We start from the raw sequence: 19,466 nt of genomic DNA, 5'->3' as shown, positions 1-19,466 counted from the left end.
AAATGTTTATATACACACGTGCCCTTACGTGTTCACGCACACTTGCCGTTGTATCGTGCGACAGACTAACAAGGTCGATTTATACAGCGGTGTCTGAATCGCGACCGCATCTCAAGACGCCGTCCCGAACCAGCGGGCACGTAGACGTTATTGGGAGAGGGAGTCGGACATGGGCAGAGGACGAGAGGGAGGTGTCGAGTCTGGACTTGAACGGGGTTAGAGGGAGGAGTGGTAAACCGGGCTGTGCTGTGGATGAGCGAGACCAGCGGTTAGCGTCCTACCTGACCATTACAGGTGATTGTCCTATGGACGGAAGCAGGGAGTGGATGGCACGGGTGCCTGGGGGAAGGGAGTTCCAGAACATGGTGTGTACAGAAATGTATTGTTGAATCTATCCGTGCAATCCTTTGAGTGTTTATGCTCTAGTACGCGAGGGTTTTCTTGCACTCAGGATTTCTCCCACAAGCAAGGCACTCATTCATTCACGAAATTGGCCAAACCTCCCAGGCCTGACTCTTGCTGAATTCAGATTGGGGGGAGGAGTAGTAGAGCTGTTGTAATGGGAGGCCACAATAACAGTGACACATCGCTAAGCAGAGCGAAATCGCGAGGGCTAAACGGACCTTTGGTGCAGGAACCCCCCCCTCCCCCCCCTTAGCACTCCCCCCCCCCCCCCCTTGCACAGGCCTGCCTGAGACTCCAGAGGGAGCCTGTGCATCACAATGTCCGTGCGCGCATGCGGCCCCTTCCCTCCCCTAGCGAACACCATCAAGGTGGAGGCGCCGAGCGATGACGAGGAGCTGGAGCCGAGCGCCGGCATGGCGGCGCCCGGCTCGCGACACGGGGGAGACGCGCGGTGGAGCGGCGCGCGGGAAGCAGCGGGAGGGGAGCACGGAGCCCTCGACGGAATCGGTGGCGGTGAAACACCGGGGAGCGGCAAGTTGGCGTGCGACATCTGCGGGCTGGTGTGCGTGGGGCCGAACGTGCTGCTGGTGCACAAGCGCAGCCACACGGGTGAGTGAGTGCGTGAGTGGGAGTGAGTCGTGATTGAGTGGGAGTGAGTGGTGAGTGCAAACGAGTGAGCGATTGAGTGGTGAGTGAATGAGTGTGTGCGTGTGTGCATGCGAGCGAGTGGTGGGTGAGTGAGCGAGTGGTGAGTGATTGAGCGAGTTGTGTGTGTACATGCGAGCGAGTGGGGAGTGAGTGAGCGAGTCATGAGCGCGAGCGAGCGAGTGGTGAGTGAATGAGCGTGTGGTGAGTGCGAGCGAGCCGATTCCCGTGATAATAATAATGGGGCTGTGGCGTGGCCCAGCCGTAGCGCATTCCCCCGCTTGTTTGCAGAGGTTCGCGGTTATAATTTGGCAAGCCACCCCGGTGAATACTGCGGTGGGTGTATTCATCGTAAATATGCGCAGTCTGCTTCACAGTGGGCGTTAATGATCCCGTGACGTCGTCGTTCGAAATGAATCCACCATTGTTTGCCAGTTACTCAATTGGGATCACACGGCAATCATTGCCGCCCGACTGGCAGGCGAATGCCAACTTCCAGGCCAAGTGCTGAGTCGCCTTGTGTCGCCGCACACCTGCCCGAGGGTGCCATGGAATATTTGAGATGAGTTGTGATGTGAGGCGCTTTGAGCTGCCGAGGAATGTAAGCAGCTCCATATGAATACAAAAAATATTCTTAATGTGAACAGTGACGTTGAATCTGATCGTGATGTTGATTGTGAAGCTGATTGTCATCGCCCCGTAGGAATCAACGTCACAGTCAGCATCGCAATCTGACATCGTCGTTAGAAGCAACGTTACCTTTATTTTCGGAATTGTCATTGTAAGATCGATGAGTATAAGAGTCGGTATCATTGTCATGATAATCATCATCAGATTAATTGTGAGTCATCATCAATATCAGAATCATCATTGACGTCAGTAAAAAGTATTAGAATGCCCAGGTCATCATTGCTTTTCATAGCAGGGTGCTTGGGAGAGTGCAGCGCCACCTAGTGTATGGATAAGAGAGATAATTTTTATTTAAAGCTTTCGTGACTGCAGGGATTCATATTCTTGGTCCTTTCGGTAAAGTCACGTAGAAGGGAAACAATATTTTTTATAATTTTATTGTTTCCCTTCTACGTGACTTTACCGAAAGAACCAAAAATAAGAGAGATAATGTTTAAAGATCTCATAAGTCATATCCCACTAGGGTGCAACGTTTAGATTTCTCTCTCGAAAAAAACAATAAATATTAATCATCCTTTTATGTACAATCGCAACATGCCCATTATCTCCCTTGGTCTGGAGTGTCTTCGGTGGTGAAAAATGCTCATTGTTCCATAGGAAGGGTGTTGGTGGTAATAATTGGCTGCTGGTTGTGATAATGATTATCATCATTAGCACAGTTGGCTACGTATGGTGCGAAAGAAGTTCAACATACATACATGATAGGAATTGGATGATAAAATGCTGATTGATCCATAATACAGTTTTTTTGGGTTAGATCGCATAAATATTTTAATTTGTCGTTAAACCCGCCACCACCGACACAGCCAATTAGTAAAGTTTGTCAAGTCAACAGCACACGCCAATTCGTTAGTAGTACAGCACACATGTAGTATGGGTGATATCACTCACGAAAGCCTACTTGTTAAACTGATGCTGATGGATATTTGGTAACGATTATTACGAAGACGTCGATAGTCACTGGATAATGATGAAAGGTCATTGGATCATGATTATTATAATGACGATACCGGGCATCGGTAGATGTTTGGATGATGACGACGATGGTGGAATGTCTGTGACTCACTGCTACCGCCGCCTTGTTTTATGCCACGCAGGCGAGCGCCCGTTCCAGTGCGGGCAGTGCGGCGCGTCGTTCACGCAGAAGGGGAACCTGCTGCGCCACGTGAAGCTGCACTCGGGGGAGAAGCCGTTCAAGTGCCACATGTGCAACTACGCGTGCCGCCGTCGCGACGCGCTCGCCGGCCATCTCAAGACTCACGCGAGTGCGTCGCCCGCCCGCCCGCCCGCACGGGCTCACACGGTCACGCTCGGCTCGGTTCCTCTGGAGAACGGTGGTCTCGATGAGGCCCGAGAGTTTGCGTGCGTCCGGGACGCTTCCCGGCGTGCCACCACGCCGCTCGCCGGTGTAGCTCGGCTGCAGCGACCTGCCGTTGTTGCCGGTGGTCGGTGCGGCGAAGTCGGTCCTTGTGACGTTCTCACCTCCCCTGCAGGACATCTGTGAAAAAGAGCTTTCTAGCTCGTCTGATTCCTCCAGCATAAATAAATATTCTGATTATGATTCTATCGTGCTGTATTAGGTTTCAGGAGTCTTTGCTCCTCGCGTTCAGCAACCCGCACTGGCTAGCGTGGGTCCACTCCGATCGATTGACCTCCACGACCTGTGTGGCCGGTTTAAGGCCCTCATCGAGGAGTGGATCGCACCTCCGATTAGCGCGGTTGGCTACGTACGGTGCGAAAGAAGTTCAATGTACGTACGGCAGCGAGACGTGCGGCTGAGTTTTGTTGTCATCTCTGCCCGCAGTCGGGAAGCCCCACAAGTGTGCCTACTGCGGGCGCAGCTACAAGCAGCGCAGCTCCCTGGAGGAGCACAAGGAGCGCTGCCACGCGTACCTGCAGCACGCGGCGGTCAACGGCCCGCATGCCGCACCACCAGGTGCCGCCCCCCACCCTCGCTCGCTCGCACCCACACGCGTCCACCCACCCACCCTCGCTCGCTCGCTCGCACCCACACGCGTCCACCCACCCACCCTCGCTCGCTCGCACCCACACGCGTCCACCCACCCACCCTCGCTCGCTCGCTCGCACCCACACGCGTCCACCCACCCACCCTCGCTCGCTCGCACCCACACGCGTCCACCCACCCACCCTCGCTCGCTCGCTCGCACCCACACGCGTCCACCCACCCACCCCACCCACCCTCGCTCACACTCGCACGCACGGATGGCTACATACAGAGTGAAAGAAGTTCTACATACATACACACCCCGTTCCCGCAAACTCACTCACACCCACAAAGGTCCGCCCCCCTCCTCTGCCGCGGGGCGAGGAGAGGAGGAGCGGTGTCGGCAGGAAGGAGGGCGCGTTCATCCGCGCACTGACCGACGGCGGAAGTTCTGTTGGGGCAACGTGTGGTCTGGGAGCGTGGTCTGAGCGTGGACCGAGTTGTGGGAAACGTGTGTGGCCCGGCCAAGGCGCTGGTTGCCGCTTGAGTGTGGCCGTTGGCGAGGTGTGGGGTGGCATTAACGGTTTTGGCCATCGTCAAGTCTCAATCTCGATGGCAGTGGCAGTGAGACGTTCACCATCTGCGGTTTAGTACTGTGACTGAGTACGTAGCAATTAGGTATTGAAGAAAATCTTCATTACCTCATGAATTAATTAAGCAATTCCTCATGACATAAGAGTTACCTCTAGATGCATTTTGTTGTGAGGACACCCAAGGCACTTCCTGGGTAGGATGAGGTCCGTGGTGTTGAACTCTGTGAAAGTTTTTTCTACATTCCTCATACCTTGATACTTGAAATTACGGCATCCAGACAATTTTTATTGTTGTTGCAAAACACCATATGTAACGCGATGTGTACTGCAGAATTAAACACACACTTGGCAAGGCAAAGTGTTCTAGATGTGATCGGCAAGCGGAGGGGGTAGTGATGGTTGGCACACGTAGTGTGAGGGTGGAGGAGGGCAGGTCACTGAGACGGGCATTGGAGTGGGGACCGAGGGGACGACCTAGAGTCAGACGATGGTGATGAGGCTGTAAGAGCGATCCTCGAACGATGCATCAACTAAAACTATATGGAAGATCTAAACTATAAAATAAACTTTTTATTTTACCAGGTAAGACCCACTGAGCTATAAAGCTGTTGTTCAGAAGCGATCTGGCCACAAATGAATGCTCAACGAAGTGGCTTTTTGTAGTGGAAATTTACAGCAGCCAAATACTCTAAACGCATGTTGTTGATTCTAAATGTGGAGGGAAAATCCCAAGGACCTGCAGAAAAATCCACGTGACCACGGGGAGAGAGACACACAAACTCCAAATATACAGCAGGCGTCAGAGTCGGCATCGAACCCACAAACTCCTGTATACCAGGCGAGGTAGTTAACATCTTGCCACCACGGTGCCAACGCCAGATGGTAGTGGTCATGACCCTGGAGGACAAGTCTTAGAGGTTGGCTGTAACAACTGCGTGATCTAGCAGACGGAAGCTATCGCTCTGGGTGTGGTGGCATCAGCAGCACTGGGCATGATGACCTATTTACCTTGGCCATTCATTGTTAGAATAGTGTCAGAATGAGACTATTCACAAAAGCACCTTGACAGGGGCTGTGTTCGTTGCCATGACTCACAGTGGCCGATGGGGCCATGAGAAGAGGAATCTGGGCCTCGTGAGTGCCACTTTGGACGTGGTCTCCACCAGTCGGATCGGCCCTAGGCAGTTTCAGCGCAACAATAATAACAATGAATGATTTAGTTCATTTGGTAATTATCACACCATTGTTACAGTGCAAGGCTATCATGAAGGCGCTACTTTTCACAGACATTGTTTACGATAGTTACAGTAGAAAGCGACGATGCTGCTACGTGTTACCCCGGTGTAACTTTTCTCATTTGGAAAATTTGGACCGTGACGCCGGCACACAATGACCTTCCACTTGTTCCGAATGACGTCAGGAGATCTTTAACGTACACTGTTAAGGAGACGGCGCACGTCATACTTTAGCTTAATACACCCACCGCACTATTAACCAGGGCGGCTGCTGGATTCGAACCGTGAGCCTCTGTAACAAGCGGTGAAGGCGCTACCGCCGGGCCCGTTCACCGCCCTGGTGGACCAGATTTTTAGAAACGGCAACACGCAAGGTGCTGTGCTCAAAAACAGCAGGAAGGCACAACTCACATGATGCCGTGCATGCATACCATGTGACCACCACACTGCATGTCCAATGCTGTCAGCCTTGTCTCGGGACCACCTGCTGAAAAAAGAGCTGAACGTGTGGCCATATTTGTTTCCAGCCAGTGCGTGTTTTGTCCTGTTTCACGTCTGCCGTCCTGTTTCTGATGGTTTTATAATCACTGAATTCGCTGTGACCGCGTCACTTGCAGAGCTCGCGACGCTGGAGCCCAAAGTTGGGATGCCACAATCTCACTCGCCGTGACACTCACAGGGTCACGTGTCCGCGGTAGCGGTGTGTGAAAGGGCGGGGGTGGGAGGTGGGGAGTTTTTATGCTTGTCAGGTATTCAGAGATGTCAGCCCAGATTAATGACGAAATGCATTCTGCGCATGCTTCCTTAAGGCACAGGAGGTTATTTTGCCGTTTGTGCGCGCGTGTTCGTGTGTTGTGCTCAAAACAGGGTAAGCAATAGCGTGGGTCCGCACGTCGCACTACGGAGCCAGTAGCTTGTGTTTCCGGTTGAGTTGAGGAGCACCAGGTCATTCTGCAAATGAGACCCATTCGGGTCTCTTGATTTCTCACCTTGTTAAAAAAAAAACCTTGACTTGATTTCAGGTCCTGGCCTCGGCTAACGTCGGTGGCGAGTGGCGTCAAAACTTGCCTCGGGCATGTTTTAGGTTGACTGAGCCTTAAACGAGGAGTGAGTGCAATGTGTGAATATCAGTGGCGGTGGAGTCACAGGTCTCACACACATGCCGGCCTTAAATGGGTGCTCGCAGCTCTCGCCCCAAGTCTGAGTGGCTGCCGAGGGGGGTGTTTGATCTTTGTCTGGTAGAATGGGAAGGAAATCATTCACCCGGGTCTGTTGACTCACAACACTTTTGTCTGTCCTGAGACATCCTATCAGTGAGCTTTAGCCACGCTATGTCAACTCAAAGTACACCTAGCCTGGCACAGGGATATTATGACATCACGACAGTGCCTGGCAGCTGGCATCTGTTTGTTATCATAAAAGTCCTCGGCAATGTGAAGCTAAACGTCGGACATTGTTCTGAACAAAAACACGTGGTGCAACCTGACCACACAGCGGAGAGCTGTTAAAGCCCTGATATTAATTTGGTGCATCTTTACACACGCACGTACACCCTTATACCTGGTTCTCTTGGTAAGCCGATGCTCTGGTGGTGGTGGTGGCACGATGTTTTCCGGCTCATTCTGCCAGAGCCGGTTGAGTTTTTTGTAACACACACGTGGCCACATTCCCATGCGCGTAGCCGCTTCCCCCAGGCGATCCCATCACCTCGGTGTAAAAAAAACGACTTCAAAGTTCCTGCAGGGTGACCCTGAATTTCCAAGAAGTGAGGCCGCTGTGGGCCGTCGATTGAACTCTTGTCCAATCACCAGCAGCCACCCAACAGATAGATTATCTCAGCAGCCAAGAGGAAGACAGGTGCGGCACCCCGAGCGGGCATTGGCAGCAGGCAAAGCACGGTGGATGCGGTACATAGCCTTTAAGATACAAGCCCTAGTCTCTGGATTGTATGACTCTGCAAAGTTAGAGGACACCCCAAACTTGTGCCCGGTGTCAACAAAGTTTTACAAATCTGGTCACACACACACCCACAAGCACCTACCGGATCATAAGACGCACCCACAACTTCTGCTTTAAATACCCTGTTGAACACATTGCGTCTTATAATGCAGAGAATGTGGGCTATTAACTTTTCCCCATGACACCACTCTCTCGATGTGGATCATCGTTGTCACCGTGATTCATGATGGGACTTTTGGGTCAGGCCCTGTAACGATCTGAGACCAAATCTCTGCCATTAGGACCCTCCACCACAAGACACAGCCAAACATATTCAATTGTCACGTGGTGTTAAGGCGTTTAACGACGTGCCAATTTTTTTCTCTGGATTATGTGACGCACTTTGTTCCCTTGAATTTTAAAGCAGAAGTTGTGGGTGCGTCTTATGACCCGGTAGGTGCTTGTGGGTGTGCGCGTGACCATATTTGTATAACTTTGTTGAAACCAGGCGCAAGTTTGGGGTACATCTTACTTGCCGGAGCCTCTTATGATTTGGAGAATACAGTTTCTATTTGTTCAAAAGTTTGATTAGCAACGGTCGCGCGGAAACACGTCATGATCATACCAGCAGCTTCACGTTGCCCCTTGGCACTACAAATGCAACCAGGTCCATGTAAACACTTGTGTCGCCGTCCAACCTCAATTCAGCAGCGTCGATAGCGCCAAACCATGGACCTCGGCCGGGTGCCATCATTCAAGCCGCCGCTCGTCCACTTGCGGGCTTTGCGATGAGACACGGGCGTAATCAATCAGTCGGTCAACTTAGCGACCGCCCAATCGATAGTCACCCGGTCACCGCGCACCTTAATTTTACATGGCGCGCAAATTATGGGCGTCACAAGACGAGTGACGTGCGACCGCAAACAACACCGCGATGCGTGACTTTGCGGCGAGGTGAAACACCCGCAGCCGTCCACCACGCGCTCCCTTTGCAGGGGGTTGGGAGCTGTGGGCCTGGAGAGTCGCCCCACCGCTTGAGTCGCCGCCGACGCGTTGTACAATGAACAAGCCCGGGCACGACAGCTTGATGTTGACAAAGGCCACGAGACAGAGCGACACTGACAGCGCCTATGAATAGCTCTCATTAGGTGAACCCTAAATAGAATGCGGCACTATTCTTTCTCCGACCAAATAAATAAAACCAAACTCTGCACCCCACACCGCACACCACAGACAAAATAAAATACAAAACGACAAGAACGGTGGTGGTCTCTACGTCTCACGGTTGTCATGTTGCGGACATTCTCTGTGTTGTGCATCCGTGGTGTTGACTGGGTGAGCTTAACAAAACCCACGGCCGTTGTGTAGAATGACGCCGCCTGTTTGAGTCACGGTCGTCAAACAAATCCACGTTCCACGGCCCCCTTAGGGATCCCGCTTTGCATCCCCTTCAAGGTCTCCCGATTGGCGAGGGAATTCGCGTGGAGCAGAGAATCGCCGCACACGCGCTGGCTCCTGTAGCGCGCGGCGCGTCTACGCACGTGCCGTACGGTGCACGCCTGGCGCAGAGATTTGTAACACTCCCAGAAATCCCCTGCCGGGCTGTGAAGGTAGCCAGGGGACAGCAGCGCGGCGAGTCTGTTCATGGATCCTCGCTTGCGGGCCTGTGGGTGCCGTCCCCTCGCGTCGCTTGGGTTTCCTCTCATGGGCACAGCGGTCCTTAAAACAGGAGTCGGTCAAACGTGTGAGAGCAGGAGCCTCAAAGCACGATCTTGAGACTCAGCAAGGCTTTCCTGGGGGAATTAAACGAATGAGCAAATGAATAAATGCCAGACGGTCGGTGGCTTGCGTGCGGCTCACACGGAACAGGTGCAGAGGGACACGTACCGGGTCATGGTGAGATCACGTGAAACGCGTGATTGTCAATTAGGATTCCGCACCTGTGGTCGCTTGAGGATTATTCTTCCATTATTTTATTTTCATAATCGTTTGCTCTTGCAGTTTTAAAAAAAGTATTTGTGAGTAATTGGTACGTATCATACGTGTATGGTTTAACCAAAAGTTTTTTCAACTTTTAGGTAATTCAGCAAATGTCTGTTAGTGTTTATTTTATTAGATTAGCATATCATAGATTTGGTTTCATGCGTTTTGCTCATGCTGAGTGTTTGCTTGTCTTGTGCAGCACTTTGGGACTCTTGATGAAAGGCGCTCTATGAATAGAAAGATGATTGTGTTAATCTGTACCGGACGTGTCACATTGATTGGCAGCAATAGAAACACAACAGTTAAACGGGAATCCTTTGCCTCACTGGCGCAGGTATCACCAATCCAGCCTCGCGATGTGTTTTAATTTGTCTCTCTTTGTCAACCGGATTGGCAAAGGGCAGCAAATTAAAATCAAACTAAGCTTGAAGAAACGCCTGAAATAAGAGTGGGGGTGTTCCCGGTGTGGTTCACGAATGTGGCCACAAGCAGCACAAATGCCCACCAGGGGCCCCCCGGGCCGTTGGCTCGACACCTTTTGGGAATCCGGTCGTTGTATCTCGCGCATTTAAAACCCCCGGGGTCGAACCCAGGCCTCGGCAGTGGCAGCGCCTCTGACGCGGCGTCATCCCCTGTGGGCCACGGTGGCCGTTCCCCTTGGGATTGCGTCGCGGCTGACGAGTGGATTCTGTGTGCCGCTCTCACGCCGGGGGCCTTTCCCAGACGCCGAGAGCCGCCCTGCGCAAGAAGGACGCGGAGCCGAGTCGGAGCAGGAGCTGGAGCGTGGCGGCGCCGCGCCTGCAGACCGCACTCCCGCCTCCAACCTGGGCAAGCGCAAAAGCTTCACGCCGCAAAAATTCATCGGTGAGCGGCGGACGAGCGTGGCGCTCGGCAACGTGGCGTGGTGTGACGTGGCGTGGCACAGTGTGACACTCAGCGGGGTGGTGTGGCGTGATTTGACCTGGGATGTAGTAAAGGGGAAATCTTTTTCGGGTTGTCCCCTTCTATTTGTGGGTGATCTCTGGGCATACCCGGATGTGCCGATTCAGACATTTATGGATAAATAAAGATGTTAAGCAGCATATAAGATTCATAGAGAATAAAATAATAATAATTCACAGCCCTTTGACCATGCTGGTCAGTGCTGGTTGGTGACGTGGAGGTCTTTGGACCGTAGAGCAAGATGCGCATTTGGCCGTGGCACGCGATGGATATAGTGGGGGACGCGGAGAGGGCGCGACACCAGGCCCCGTCTAACATGCGGCGTCACGTACGAGGTGCCGCCGTGACCTCCCGGTGACCTCCCCGCCCCTGCCGAGCCCCCATTACCCGTGCGGTCGCCGTCTCCTGCCGCTGGCCATCAAACGTCCTTCATCTCGCATTTTTATCGCGCGGTTTTTCCAAACGGGCATTGTTGCCGTCCCTTGGGCGGACGGGTTAACGGCCAAATCAGCGCCGTTACCGTGCCGTTTGACACCGCGGCACGGCTTCTAATGCGCGCTTCCCATTGGATCGCACCGCTCGTGCATGGAAGGCAGAGCAAATCCCGTTACTTTGGAATTTGTAAGTGCGTTTTTTTGGCACTTGCGTAATGTCTGGAGTGTATAAAGCTGCCCTCGGAACGTAGTCATCATTTCGGCCTAAGGTGTCATTATATCCACTTAAATGTAGAAATTGCCGGGGACCCTGATCCCTAACGGCGCTCCCAAAGCTGCCATTCCCACCGTCTGCACACAGATTACGCCAGTCTGTGCCACAAACAGATGTGCAATATATAATTAAAAGAGCAAGAGACCAAAAAACATCATCACGTTACTTTATTACTATGGAGAGAGAAGCATTATAATTCGTGGCCTAATATTTGTATTTTAATTTGTTTTGCTTTAGATGAATTTAGTTTAAATAGTACAATTTACATCATCACTACCGTGTGCTCATTATTTTACCATTACTGAATGCAAATATAATCCCGGGGGCTGCGTTGTTAGCATCGGAGAAACGCGTTGTGCAAACTCTTGCCGCTATCACCGTCAGAAAAAATACAATCTCCTTTGCCCTAATGTTAGCATATTTTTAAAAAATATTTTTCATTGCAAGGTGGTGTTCGGTTTATTCTAAGCGTTTTATAAAACCTACGATACATGGATGAAAATATGGACGGTGCCAAAGACAAATCTGAAGAGTGCACAAACAAGCATGGAGAGCTGCGTGCTTGAAATTACACCGAAGGACAGAGGGGAACATGAATTGTAGAATAATTACCGTTGCGTGGCGTTGGGCAGATCACATTGCTAGATGGGACGATGGCTGGTGGTCGAAACTAACAATGAGAGTGGAAGCCAAGGGCGGATGGATTGTGGCCTATGGCGATGATTTTATAAAACATCGGTTCGCCGCTAAAAGTGAGCGAGAGCTACAACGACAGCGGGCGGCGGCGCTTTGACGTCGCGCCTGACGCCGTGTCGCCCCTCGCCCCGTGTGTCGTCCCACCGTCCCGCAGTCGAAAAGCACTGGCGGTCGAGCGGCGGCCCCGACGTGCGCATCCCTGCCCCGCAGCCGTTCCCCAAGGAACAGGAGCTGGTGCCGCCGCTGATCATGTCCTACCTGGGCGCGAGCGGACTGGCGGGCGACCTGTCGCACGGCCCCTACGCCGGCATGATGTGCCAGCCGTACGGCCTGCCGTTACCGCTCCCTCCACGGTCCAACACTCCGATCAACCGCGGCGGCGCTGTCGACGGACACGGCGGCATCGCCGAGGGGCTGTGCTTCCCAACAAAATCTTCGAGCCGCGCGGCCGCGGCGGCCGCCGCCGCCGCGGCCGCGTCGGCGGCGGCCGCTGACGCGTCCTCGCCTGACAACGGCGAAAACAACAACAACAACAACAGCGGCGGGGCCTTCAACAACAACAACAACAACAGCGGGCAGGAGTCGACGGACGAGGACGGCAGCCTGGCAGGTGACAGGAACGGCGTGCAGGAGATGAAGGACGAGGAGGAGGGGGCCAAGCAGCAGCGCAGGCCCCAGCGGCGGCGCGACCGCGACGTGTTCCGCGTGTTCCGCCCGGACGGCACGTCGGTGCGCAGCTACCGCTGCACGCACTGCGAGGTGCTGTTCCTCGACCACGTCATGTACACCATCCACATGGGCTGCCACGGCTACCGCGAGCCGCTCGAGTGCAACGTGTGCGGACACCTGAGCCGCGACCGCTACGAGTTCTCGTCGCACATCGTGCGTGGGGAGCACTCGCGCTCGCTCGACTGACGGCGACGAAGACGGCGTGAGGGAGGAGGAGGTCGTTGGTGTTGTTGTCGTCTTTTTATGTTGGTGAAGGAGTTTGTTAGGGACTGGCAAGATGAGGTGGCGAGTGGATGGACCGTGTGCAGGCCTGTTGGCGAGTAGAATTTGAGGCAAGAAGTTTCCTTTTTACTGGAATGAAAAAAAAAATCCTGGTAGATTGTAATATTCAGGTAACTGTTTTATGTTGTTGCAGATTGCTTAAATCAACGCAATGTCTCTGGTGGGTTTTTTACGTTTTAATCGTTGTATGGTACTTTCATATCATTGGCCTGAGAGGCTTTTGTCGGGACTATCCGTGCTCTTGCCTGTGGTGGTGCACAGGCGTCATAGCTCGTTTCTGGAAAAGCGAGTGACCAACTTGGGTGCGCGCGTGCTGACAATCTCAAAAAGCACAATCCGTCCGCGCCCGTTGCGTTGCACAATTGCCGTTGGCAGTTGTTGACCATGAAGGTACGTCGACCAAAACAAAAGTTGATTATTCTTTATTTTAGGAATGCATTTTCCATTTGTAAGAGAAAATAATATATACTGATTTGATTGCTACTGTTCTTAGACGTTAATGTGACGTCGTTCACCACTGTTTTTGTGTTGTGATATCGGTTAGGAGTTGCTGATGCTGCAGGTGAGGATGCAGTGCGAGCTAAATGGTAATGGATATTTGAAAAAATCATGCCAAAAAAGTCTAACGCCTATGGGATTGGGTTCACGTTAAATAAGTTTGTTAGACCGAATTAGTTACATTTGACTCAATTAGCGCTACTCAAAAAATCCTGTATATTCAGCTCCTTAAAATGATCAATTTACACTTATTGGATCCCTCTTCTGGTATCTCACAAAATGGTTTCTTGCGTCCGTACGTATCTTAGGTGTTACTGCAAGTCGTATTTTCCCTCCAAAAGTTGACAATCACAAAACCCTTATGGTGCTTCTGCGGTAACCGTAGAATGAGCAACATTTAAAGAAAAATGCTGTTATCACAATAGTTGCACACAACCCTTCAGAATAATAACTGGTACAAAAGTGTATTACCTATCAGTAGGCTTATAATTATCGTTGTTATTTTCTTCTTCTGTTAAGCTGGGATATCAAATTATTTTAGAAATCGATTACTCTCCCCATTTTGGTTTTATAACTTCGGCTCATGGGGAAACAAGTATCCACGTGTACCTCTGGACGGGAGGTGATTGGCGGGGCATGGCGAAGGCCTCATGGCCATCAACCGCGTCACGCTGGCCGTGGCTTTTAGGGGGATTCGTGCCTTTGGAAGGCAGGATTTCGGGACTGGCTGACCTTTGTAAAAGGGCCTCTGTAATCGACCACAAAAGAGAATCTGATTACAATTTTTTTTTTATCGATAAATCCGCTCGTCCCAGCTTAAATTTTTTGCACGCGTTTCCTTCCACATTCTCCTGCCTGATTGCGTAGTCGGTGGACTCTGCCAGCATTTGGGCCAAACTTAGAGGGCTTTTCTCAACCAAACCTGACTTGGACCTTGAGGATGATCACCTGGTAATCAAGTACTGTAGTTTTTAGTGCCAGAATTTTGTCTACCTGTTGAGCACCTTTTATACTGTTAAGGCCTTCCTCCCTCGGGCCTCCTTTGGCCTCTGTGTAAGAGAGGTCCTCAGACGGACTTTGTGTGGACCAACTCGAGTCACCATTCCGCTCACCGGCTGGACGGCACGTCAGGCAGATTTGCTGCCACCAAACAATATTTGTCGTCTTAGTACGCACGAATCCCAAAGTAATTTGCTTGCGTACGAAGCAACCCAAAAGGCTATTGTGTGCAGCACATAGAAGATTACGTTTGATTGATATAATGTATATATTTTCTATATCAGTCCTTGACTAGTGGTGTTGCTAAGAATAAGCAAACTAAGAAAATGTTTACCCCCCCAAGTAGCTCAAGGGGCTTCAGGTTAAAATAGAGGTGCACCAAATATCAGTTACAACTCAGATCCTTATCAAATACAATTATTAAAATGATGCTATTAAAATAATAGTAATTAGTTTATTTCCTTAATGATTTCATGCAACTTGAAAATAAGTACGTAATGCCACTTGGTCATTGTACAGTGTGCGTAGTCAAAGTGACGCACCCAGAAAAGGCTTTGCTGAGTACCCTAGCACCACGATCGCCCCTGACCCAGGACTTGATTCCCACATAACCAGAACGCAGCAATAGCACTGGTGGCGAACAGTGCCTTAAATCTGCGCCGTCGCAACCCGCGATTATATAGTTCGCTCGCACTGTTGGGCTACAACTACTGGTTACATTCCTAAAGCCCCCTGTACATCGGCAGTTTCCACATCGTTAATTTATAATCGCTGTTGCGGTGGTTGTCGATTGTTTAAAATAAGGAGAATAGTTTGTGCAGTTAAAAAAATCACCAGAAGTGCTGTTACTGGGCAGTCGCGATGTACGCGATTGGCTCAGGGTGGTTCAGGAAGTTGCCTTTCTATTCCAGTCGGCCACCAAGCTGGCCACACAGCCAGCAATGTAGCTCGCTGTCCTGTCAGTCGCACAGCTGCCCACACAGTTGGCCAGTCAGCTGTTTTCCCCATGGGCCACACAGCTTTTGCCCCATGGGCCACACAGCTGGCTGTCCCATGGGCCACCAGAAGCGCAGAATGAGTCTGTCTGGGCTCCCTAAACACACAGTGACTCCTCGGGAAGATACAAGGGTGTCTTGTAATATAACTTCGTTATTTAAAATTTAAACTAAAGGTGTGAAGTGTACAAACCATTCCATTAGGGAACAAAAGTATATAAAATGTAAAAAAAAACTTTTTTTGGACATTTTTTTGGATTTAAATGTGTAAACCGCATTTCTGGTTGGTGGTTGTTTGTAAACAGCATTAATATATGATTTGGGAAAGGGGTGTGAATTATTTAGAGCGGGTATGGTTTCAGACCATTTTATTTTTAAACGGTTAGCCTTTAAATATCTCATGTTATGTTTTTTTTTTACATTTTTGTATACTCGTTGCCTTATCTCCGCGACAGAAGAAGAAACGCTTTTCACAGAGCGTCATTACTGGTCGAACGGGTGCCGCAGGTGAATGTGTGTGTGCACGAGCACGCCTCGCGTACAAACACGCAGGCGTCGTTTGAAGGGCTACTACGTAATGCACTGTGTACCCTGCGTCATGATTACCTCTGAGTTCCTCCACGAAATAACCCACGATGCCTCAACAAGGAGGAGGAGGAACATCCACACCTGCTCAGCACACTCAGGGAAGAGCGTGGTTCCGCTGTGACGTCTGCCCCCCTCCCTCCCTCCTCCCCGTGGCCTGGGAGATTGAAGTCTGGCAGGAAACAAACAAAAACAGAAAACACACAAACCCACGGTTGTTGAAAGCGAACGAAAACCGCCGCTCACGTTTTTAGAGCGAGGCGGACAGCTTGCGACCCCGCTGCTCACACGGGGACAGTTATGTGTGTGTGTGCGTCTTGGCGTTCTGCTGAGAGATTGAGGCCTTGATAACGTGAGCGGAGAGAGAGAAGACCGCGCCCGTGTTTCACTCTCACGGCGGGCGAAAGGTCTCACTGGCGGAGGTCACCTCTCGATGCAGTTGATCGGGTTATATAATGACTTAAAGCTTTCGTGACTGCAGGAATTCATACTCTTTGGGTCTTTCGGTAAAGTCACGTTACGTGACTTTACCGAAAGACCCAAAGAGTATTGATCGGGTTGTTTTTATAAATTTGTGTTGGAAGCAACAAACGTAGGAGTGGGGTTTTCTGTTGTTGGAACTGTTGTCCTTGACCTTTAACATATTCACAGGTTATAGAATAAGAGGTATAATCAAAAGAGGCCCATTTTATTTAAAGCGCTGTACATAACACGCATTTTAATGCAAACACTCAAACCCGGGGGTTTAACACGGAACGCAAAGTTTATTTAATATATTCACCAAAAAAACTCAAACGTATAAAATAATGTGGTCTTAAAAAAATTGTACCTGCCTTATAACAATTGTGATTTTGAAAGGAATGTGGATTTTAAACATATGGCACTTAATTCAAATGTTACCAAAAAATCCCCCAAAACACTTACAAGCACTTACTCTGGGCCTTGGACCATTTGAGTCGTTGAACCTGCTTAATGAGTATTTAGTAACCGTCGTTAATCTTTGCATATTTACCGGAGACACAAATCTGTGCCATCAAACGTGGCTGGGAGCCTACAATCGCTGGCCCGTCTTGGGTGCCTCTCCGTATCGGAACCGATGCCATGGTCACCGTACCCCGTGACCTTCACTCCGCGATTCCTTCTCCCACGTCGAGGGCTCTGTCTACCGGATTGACAGTTTCGTCTCATGCGTACTGCGTTCAACCAAAGTTCGTACAATCTTGCTGAATTCGAGAACCGTATTAACTCTGATCTATTCGATCTTCAGAAATGCTGTTTGGGCCTTTGAGCCTGTGCGCAGCAACCTTGATAAACAAAAAAACGTCGCTCTCAACATGAAGCAGGTTCCGTCTTCGCCGTGTCACTCACGGCGATTCACTCTTCTGGCGGGGTGGGGGGCGGGGGGAAGAGAAACCCACAAATTTTATTTCGAATTAAGTTTTTTTTAATCGTAAATAAATGCTAAAATGTGAAAGGAATTACCGTACTTTGCTTTTGCGACACTTTAAAAGGCGCAGGCCTCCCTTACTTGTCGTGGGGGTGCGCGACGTGGCAGTGCGGACGCGGCGGTGGTGGTGGCGGCGGTGGTGGTGGTGGCGGTGGTGGTGGTGGTGCGCTGCTTCCGAGCCGCGCAGCAGTAGCTCCTCGCGTCCCAACGCCGCCGGCTGAAGCGTCGCGTCCCAAATCCATAGACGCACTCCTTGCCACCGACTCGGTTTTGTTCTTTTTTTGTGGAGTAAATCAAATACTGTTGTCACTCATAATTTAGTTTGTTTTACTTGCGCATCCGTGATGTCATCACGGTAAATAATGTCGAATCATTTTTGTTTTATCCCAATGCTCTGAGACAAAGCTACATTTTGTAAATTCGTCGTTGGCTCCTTTATCGCACATTCTGCTGGTCACGACTACCAGCTGAAGGAAGAGATATACAACTACAATCAACATTGGAATAGATTGTGGGCACCCTGTGGCTGATTGACTATTACACAGTATATAACTGTATTATATACTTACATTGCTTATTTTAAGTAAATACTGGCCAAAGTCCAAATAGAGGTGTCTGCTTTTTTTTGTAATTTAAAGAAAGTTGATAGTGCAATAATTCATTGATGAGAGAATGTGTTACTAACTGTATACCTTATAATATAATTGGAGATTTTTTTGTGGGTTTTATTCGCTAAGGCTTAAACCTTTTACTTTGTATTTAAGTGAACATCGTCCGACTGGGAGACATCATCTGTATATATTGGGTAATCAAGGGAATTAAGCCAAAGAGTTTTCTCTGGCAAAAACAGGCTCGCAATAAAAACCACGGTTTTACAAAAAACTAAGTTTATCGACTTTTTAATCTTTTGCTGGGTTTTTTTCTGATTAATTATTTTCTCTCTTAAGATAATTTCAACAAAAAACATTTTAAGGCCATGATGATGATTATGTTTTGTGTCCATATCGAGCAAGCGCCGGCAATCAAAATAACAAGAAGAGCCATTATTTACGAATTTGGTACAAAACTCAATATTTCAAAGATCTGCAATGCGTGTGAATACACACACATACACGCACACATACACACAGACAACAACAACCGCCATTCGCCACTAAGTGACGGTGACGTCACCACGACGCTTGTGCCAGGCTATGTGCACCTTGAGGCCACGTGAAGTGTCGAACGCCCGCTGGCAGGAGGTCACGGGGCAGACCCAAGTGCCGCGGGTCGACTGACTAAGATGACTGAGATGACTGGCTGATGCACCACCTGTGCCCCCTACTGTGCCAACCTGCTGTGCTTTAGCCACCCGGCGCTCCGCTCATTGTTGTGAGCGTCGCTCCTCCGCCCTCCGTTGTTGTTGGAGGGCGACTGCCTCCAACTGCCCAGTAGCATTCTTCACGAGCCTCCTCCACTAGAGGCCGTTCTTGACACCGCTGGTATCAGTCATCGGCAAGTCCACTCAGCTACACGTCCTCCTGTACCACATCACTCCATCTCTTCTCTAGCCCGTGCCGCGCCCGTTTAGCCCCCTCGATCCGGCCGAAGAAAAGCTGTTTAGGCATGCGGTGGCTGGGCATGCGGGCTCCATGACCCAGCCACATACATACACACGTACATAACGTCACGAAGCGGTCCGCCCAGAGCCGCATGCGGCTCCGCAGCAGCAGGTTGCCGACCCCTGGTCTAGAGAAGTCCGTCTCTTGGTCTGCGCGTTGTCCGGCACGGTAACCACGGTATCCACGGTACCCACGGTGTCCACTGGTTCGCTCCCAAATGCCGGGAGCTTCCTTTGCAGTACAGTGGTGTGTCTTCAGTGCCTCGCCTTGGCCCTCTGAGTTCAGTTCTTACACGACTCGTGGAAAAAGAGTTTCTCCATCAGTGGGCTCAAGCCGGTGGTGCAGCCAATGCCCTGTCAAACCGACTCCTCGGGCCTCGTGGCGCCAACAACCGCGCGCACTCTCCTCCTAAACCGCCTTCACCGCCAATGACGTTAGCGCCGTACTGTGGTGCTACATATCTTGTAATACGCAAAAATACATCAGTTGTGTAATGATTATATTAATAATTTCATAATCATAATTATCCGTGTTGTACGTACAGAATAGC

General features: G+C 50.6%; 1 protein-coding gene across 3 annotated transcripts in view; it reads left to right on the top strand.

The window, feature by feature from the left end:
- LOC116948735 (zinc finger protein Helios-like) overlaps nucleotides 1–18,197 on the top strand; it is a 72,591-nt gene extending 54,394 nt beyond the window's left edge. For all 3 annotated transcript variants that reach the window (XM_032965760.2, XM_032965758.2, XM_032965761.2), the window contains 5 exons: nucleotides 760–1,014; nucleotides 2,838–3,005; nucleotides 3,545–3,676; nucleotides 10,158–10,298; nucleotides 11,935–18,197. In XM_032965760.2, the coding sequence (XP_032821651.1) occupies nucleotides 760–1,014; nucleotides 2,838–3,005; nucleotides 3,545–3,676; nucleotides 10,158–10,298; nucleotides 11,935–12,695 (1,457 nt within the window). In that variant the 3' untranslated portion in view covers nucleotides 12,696–18,197. The remainder of the gene's footprint in view (nucleotides 1–759; nucleotides 1,015–2,837; nucleotides 3,006–3,544; nucleotides 3,677–10,157; nucleotides 10,299–11,934) is intronic.
- Nucleotides 18,198–19,466: the final 1,269 nt, after the last annotated feature.

The sequence above is a fragment of the Petromyzon marinus genome, chromosome 34, assembly GCF_048934315.1.
Source record: "Petromyzon marinus isolate PM22_M1 ecotype Great Lakes invasive population chromosome 34, UKy_Petmar_22M1.pri1.0, whole genome shotgun sequence".
Lineage (NCBI taxonomy): Eukaryota > Metazoa > Chordata > Hyperoartia > Petromyzontiformes > Petromyzontidae > Petromyzon > Petromyzon marinus.
Note: the sequence above shows the minus strand (reverse complement) of the source record. Positions and strands in the feature narration are given on the sequence as shown.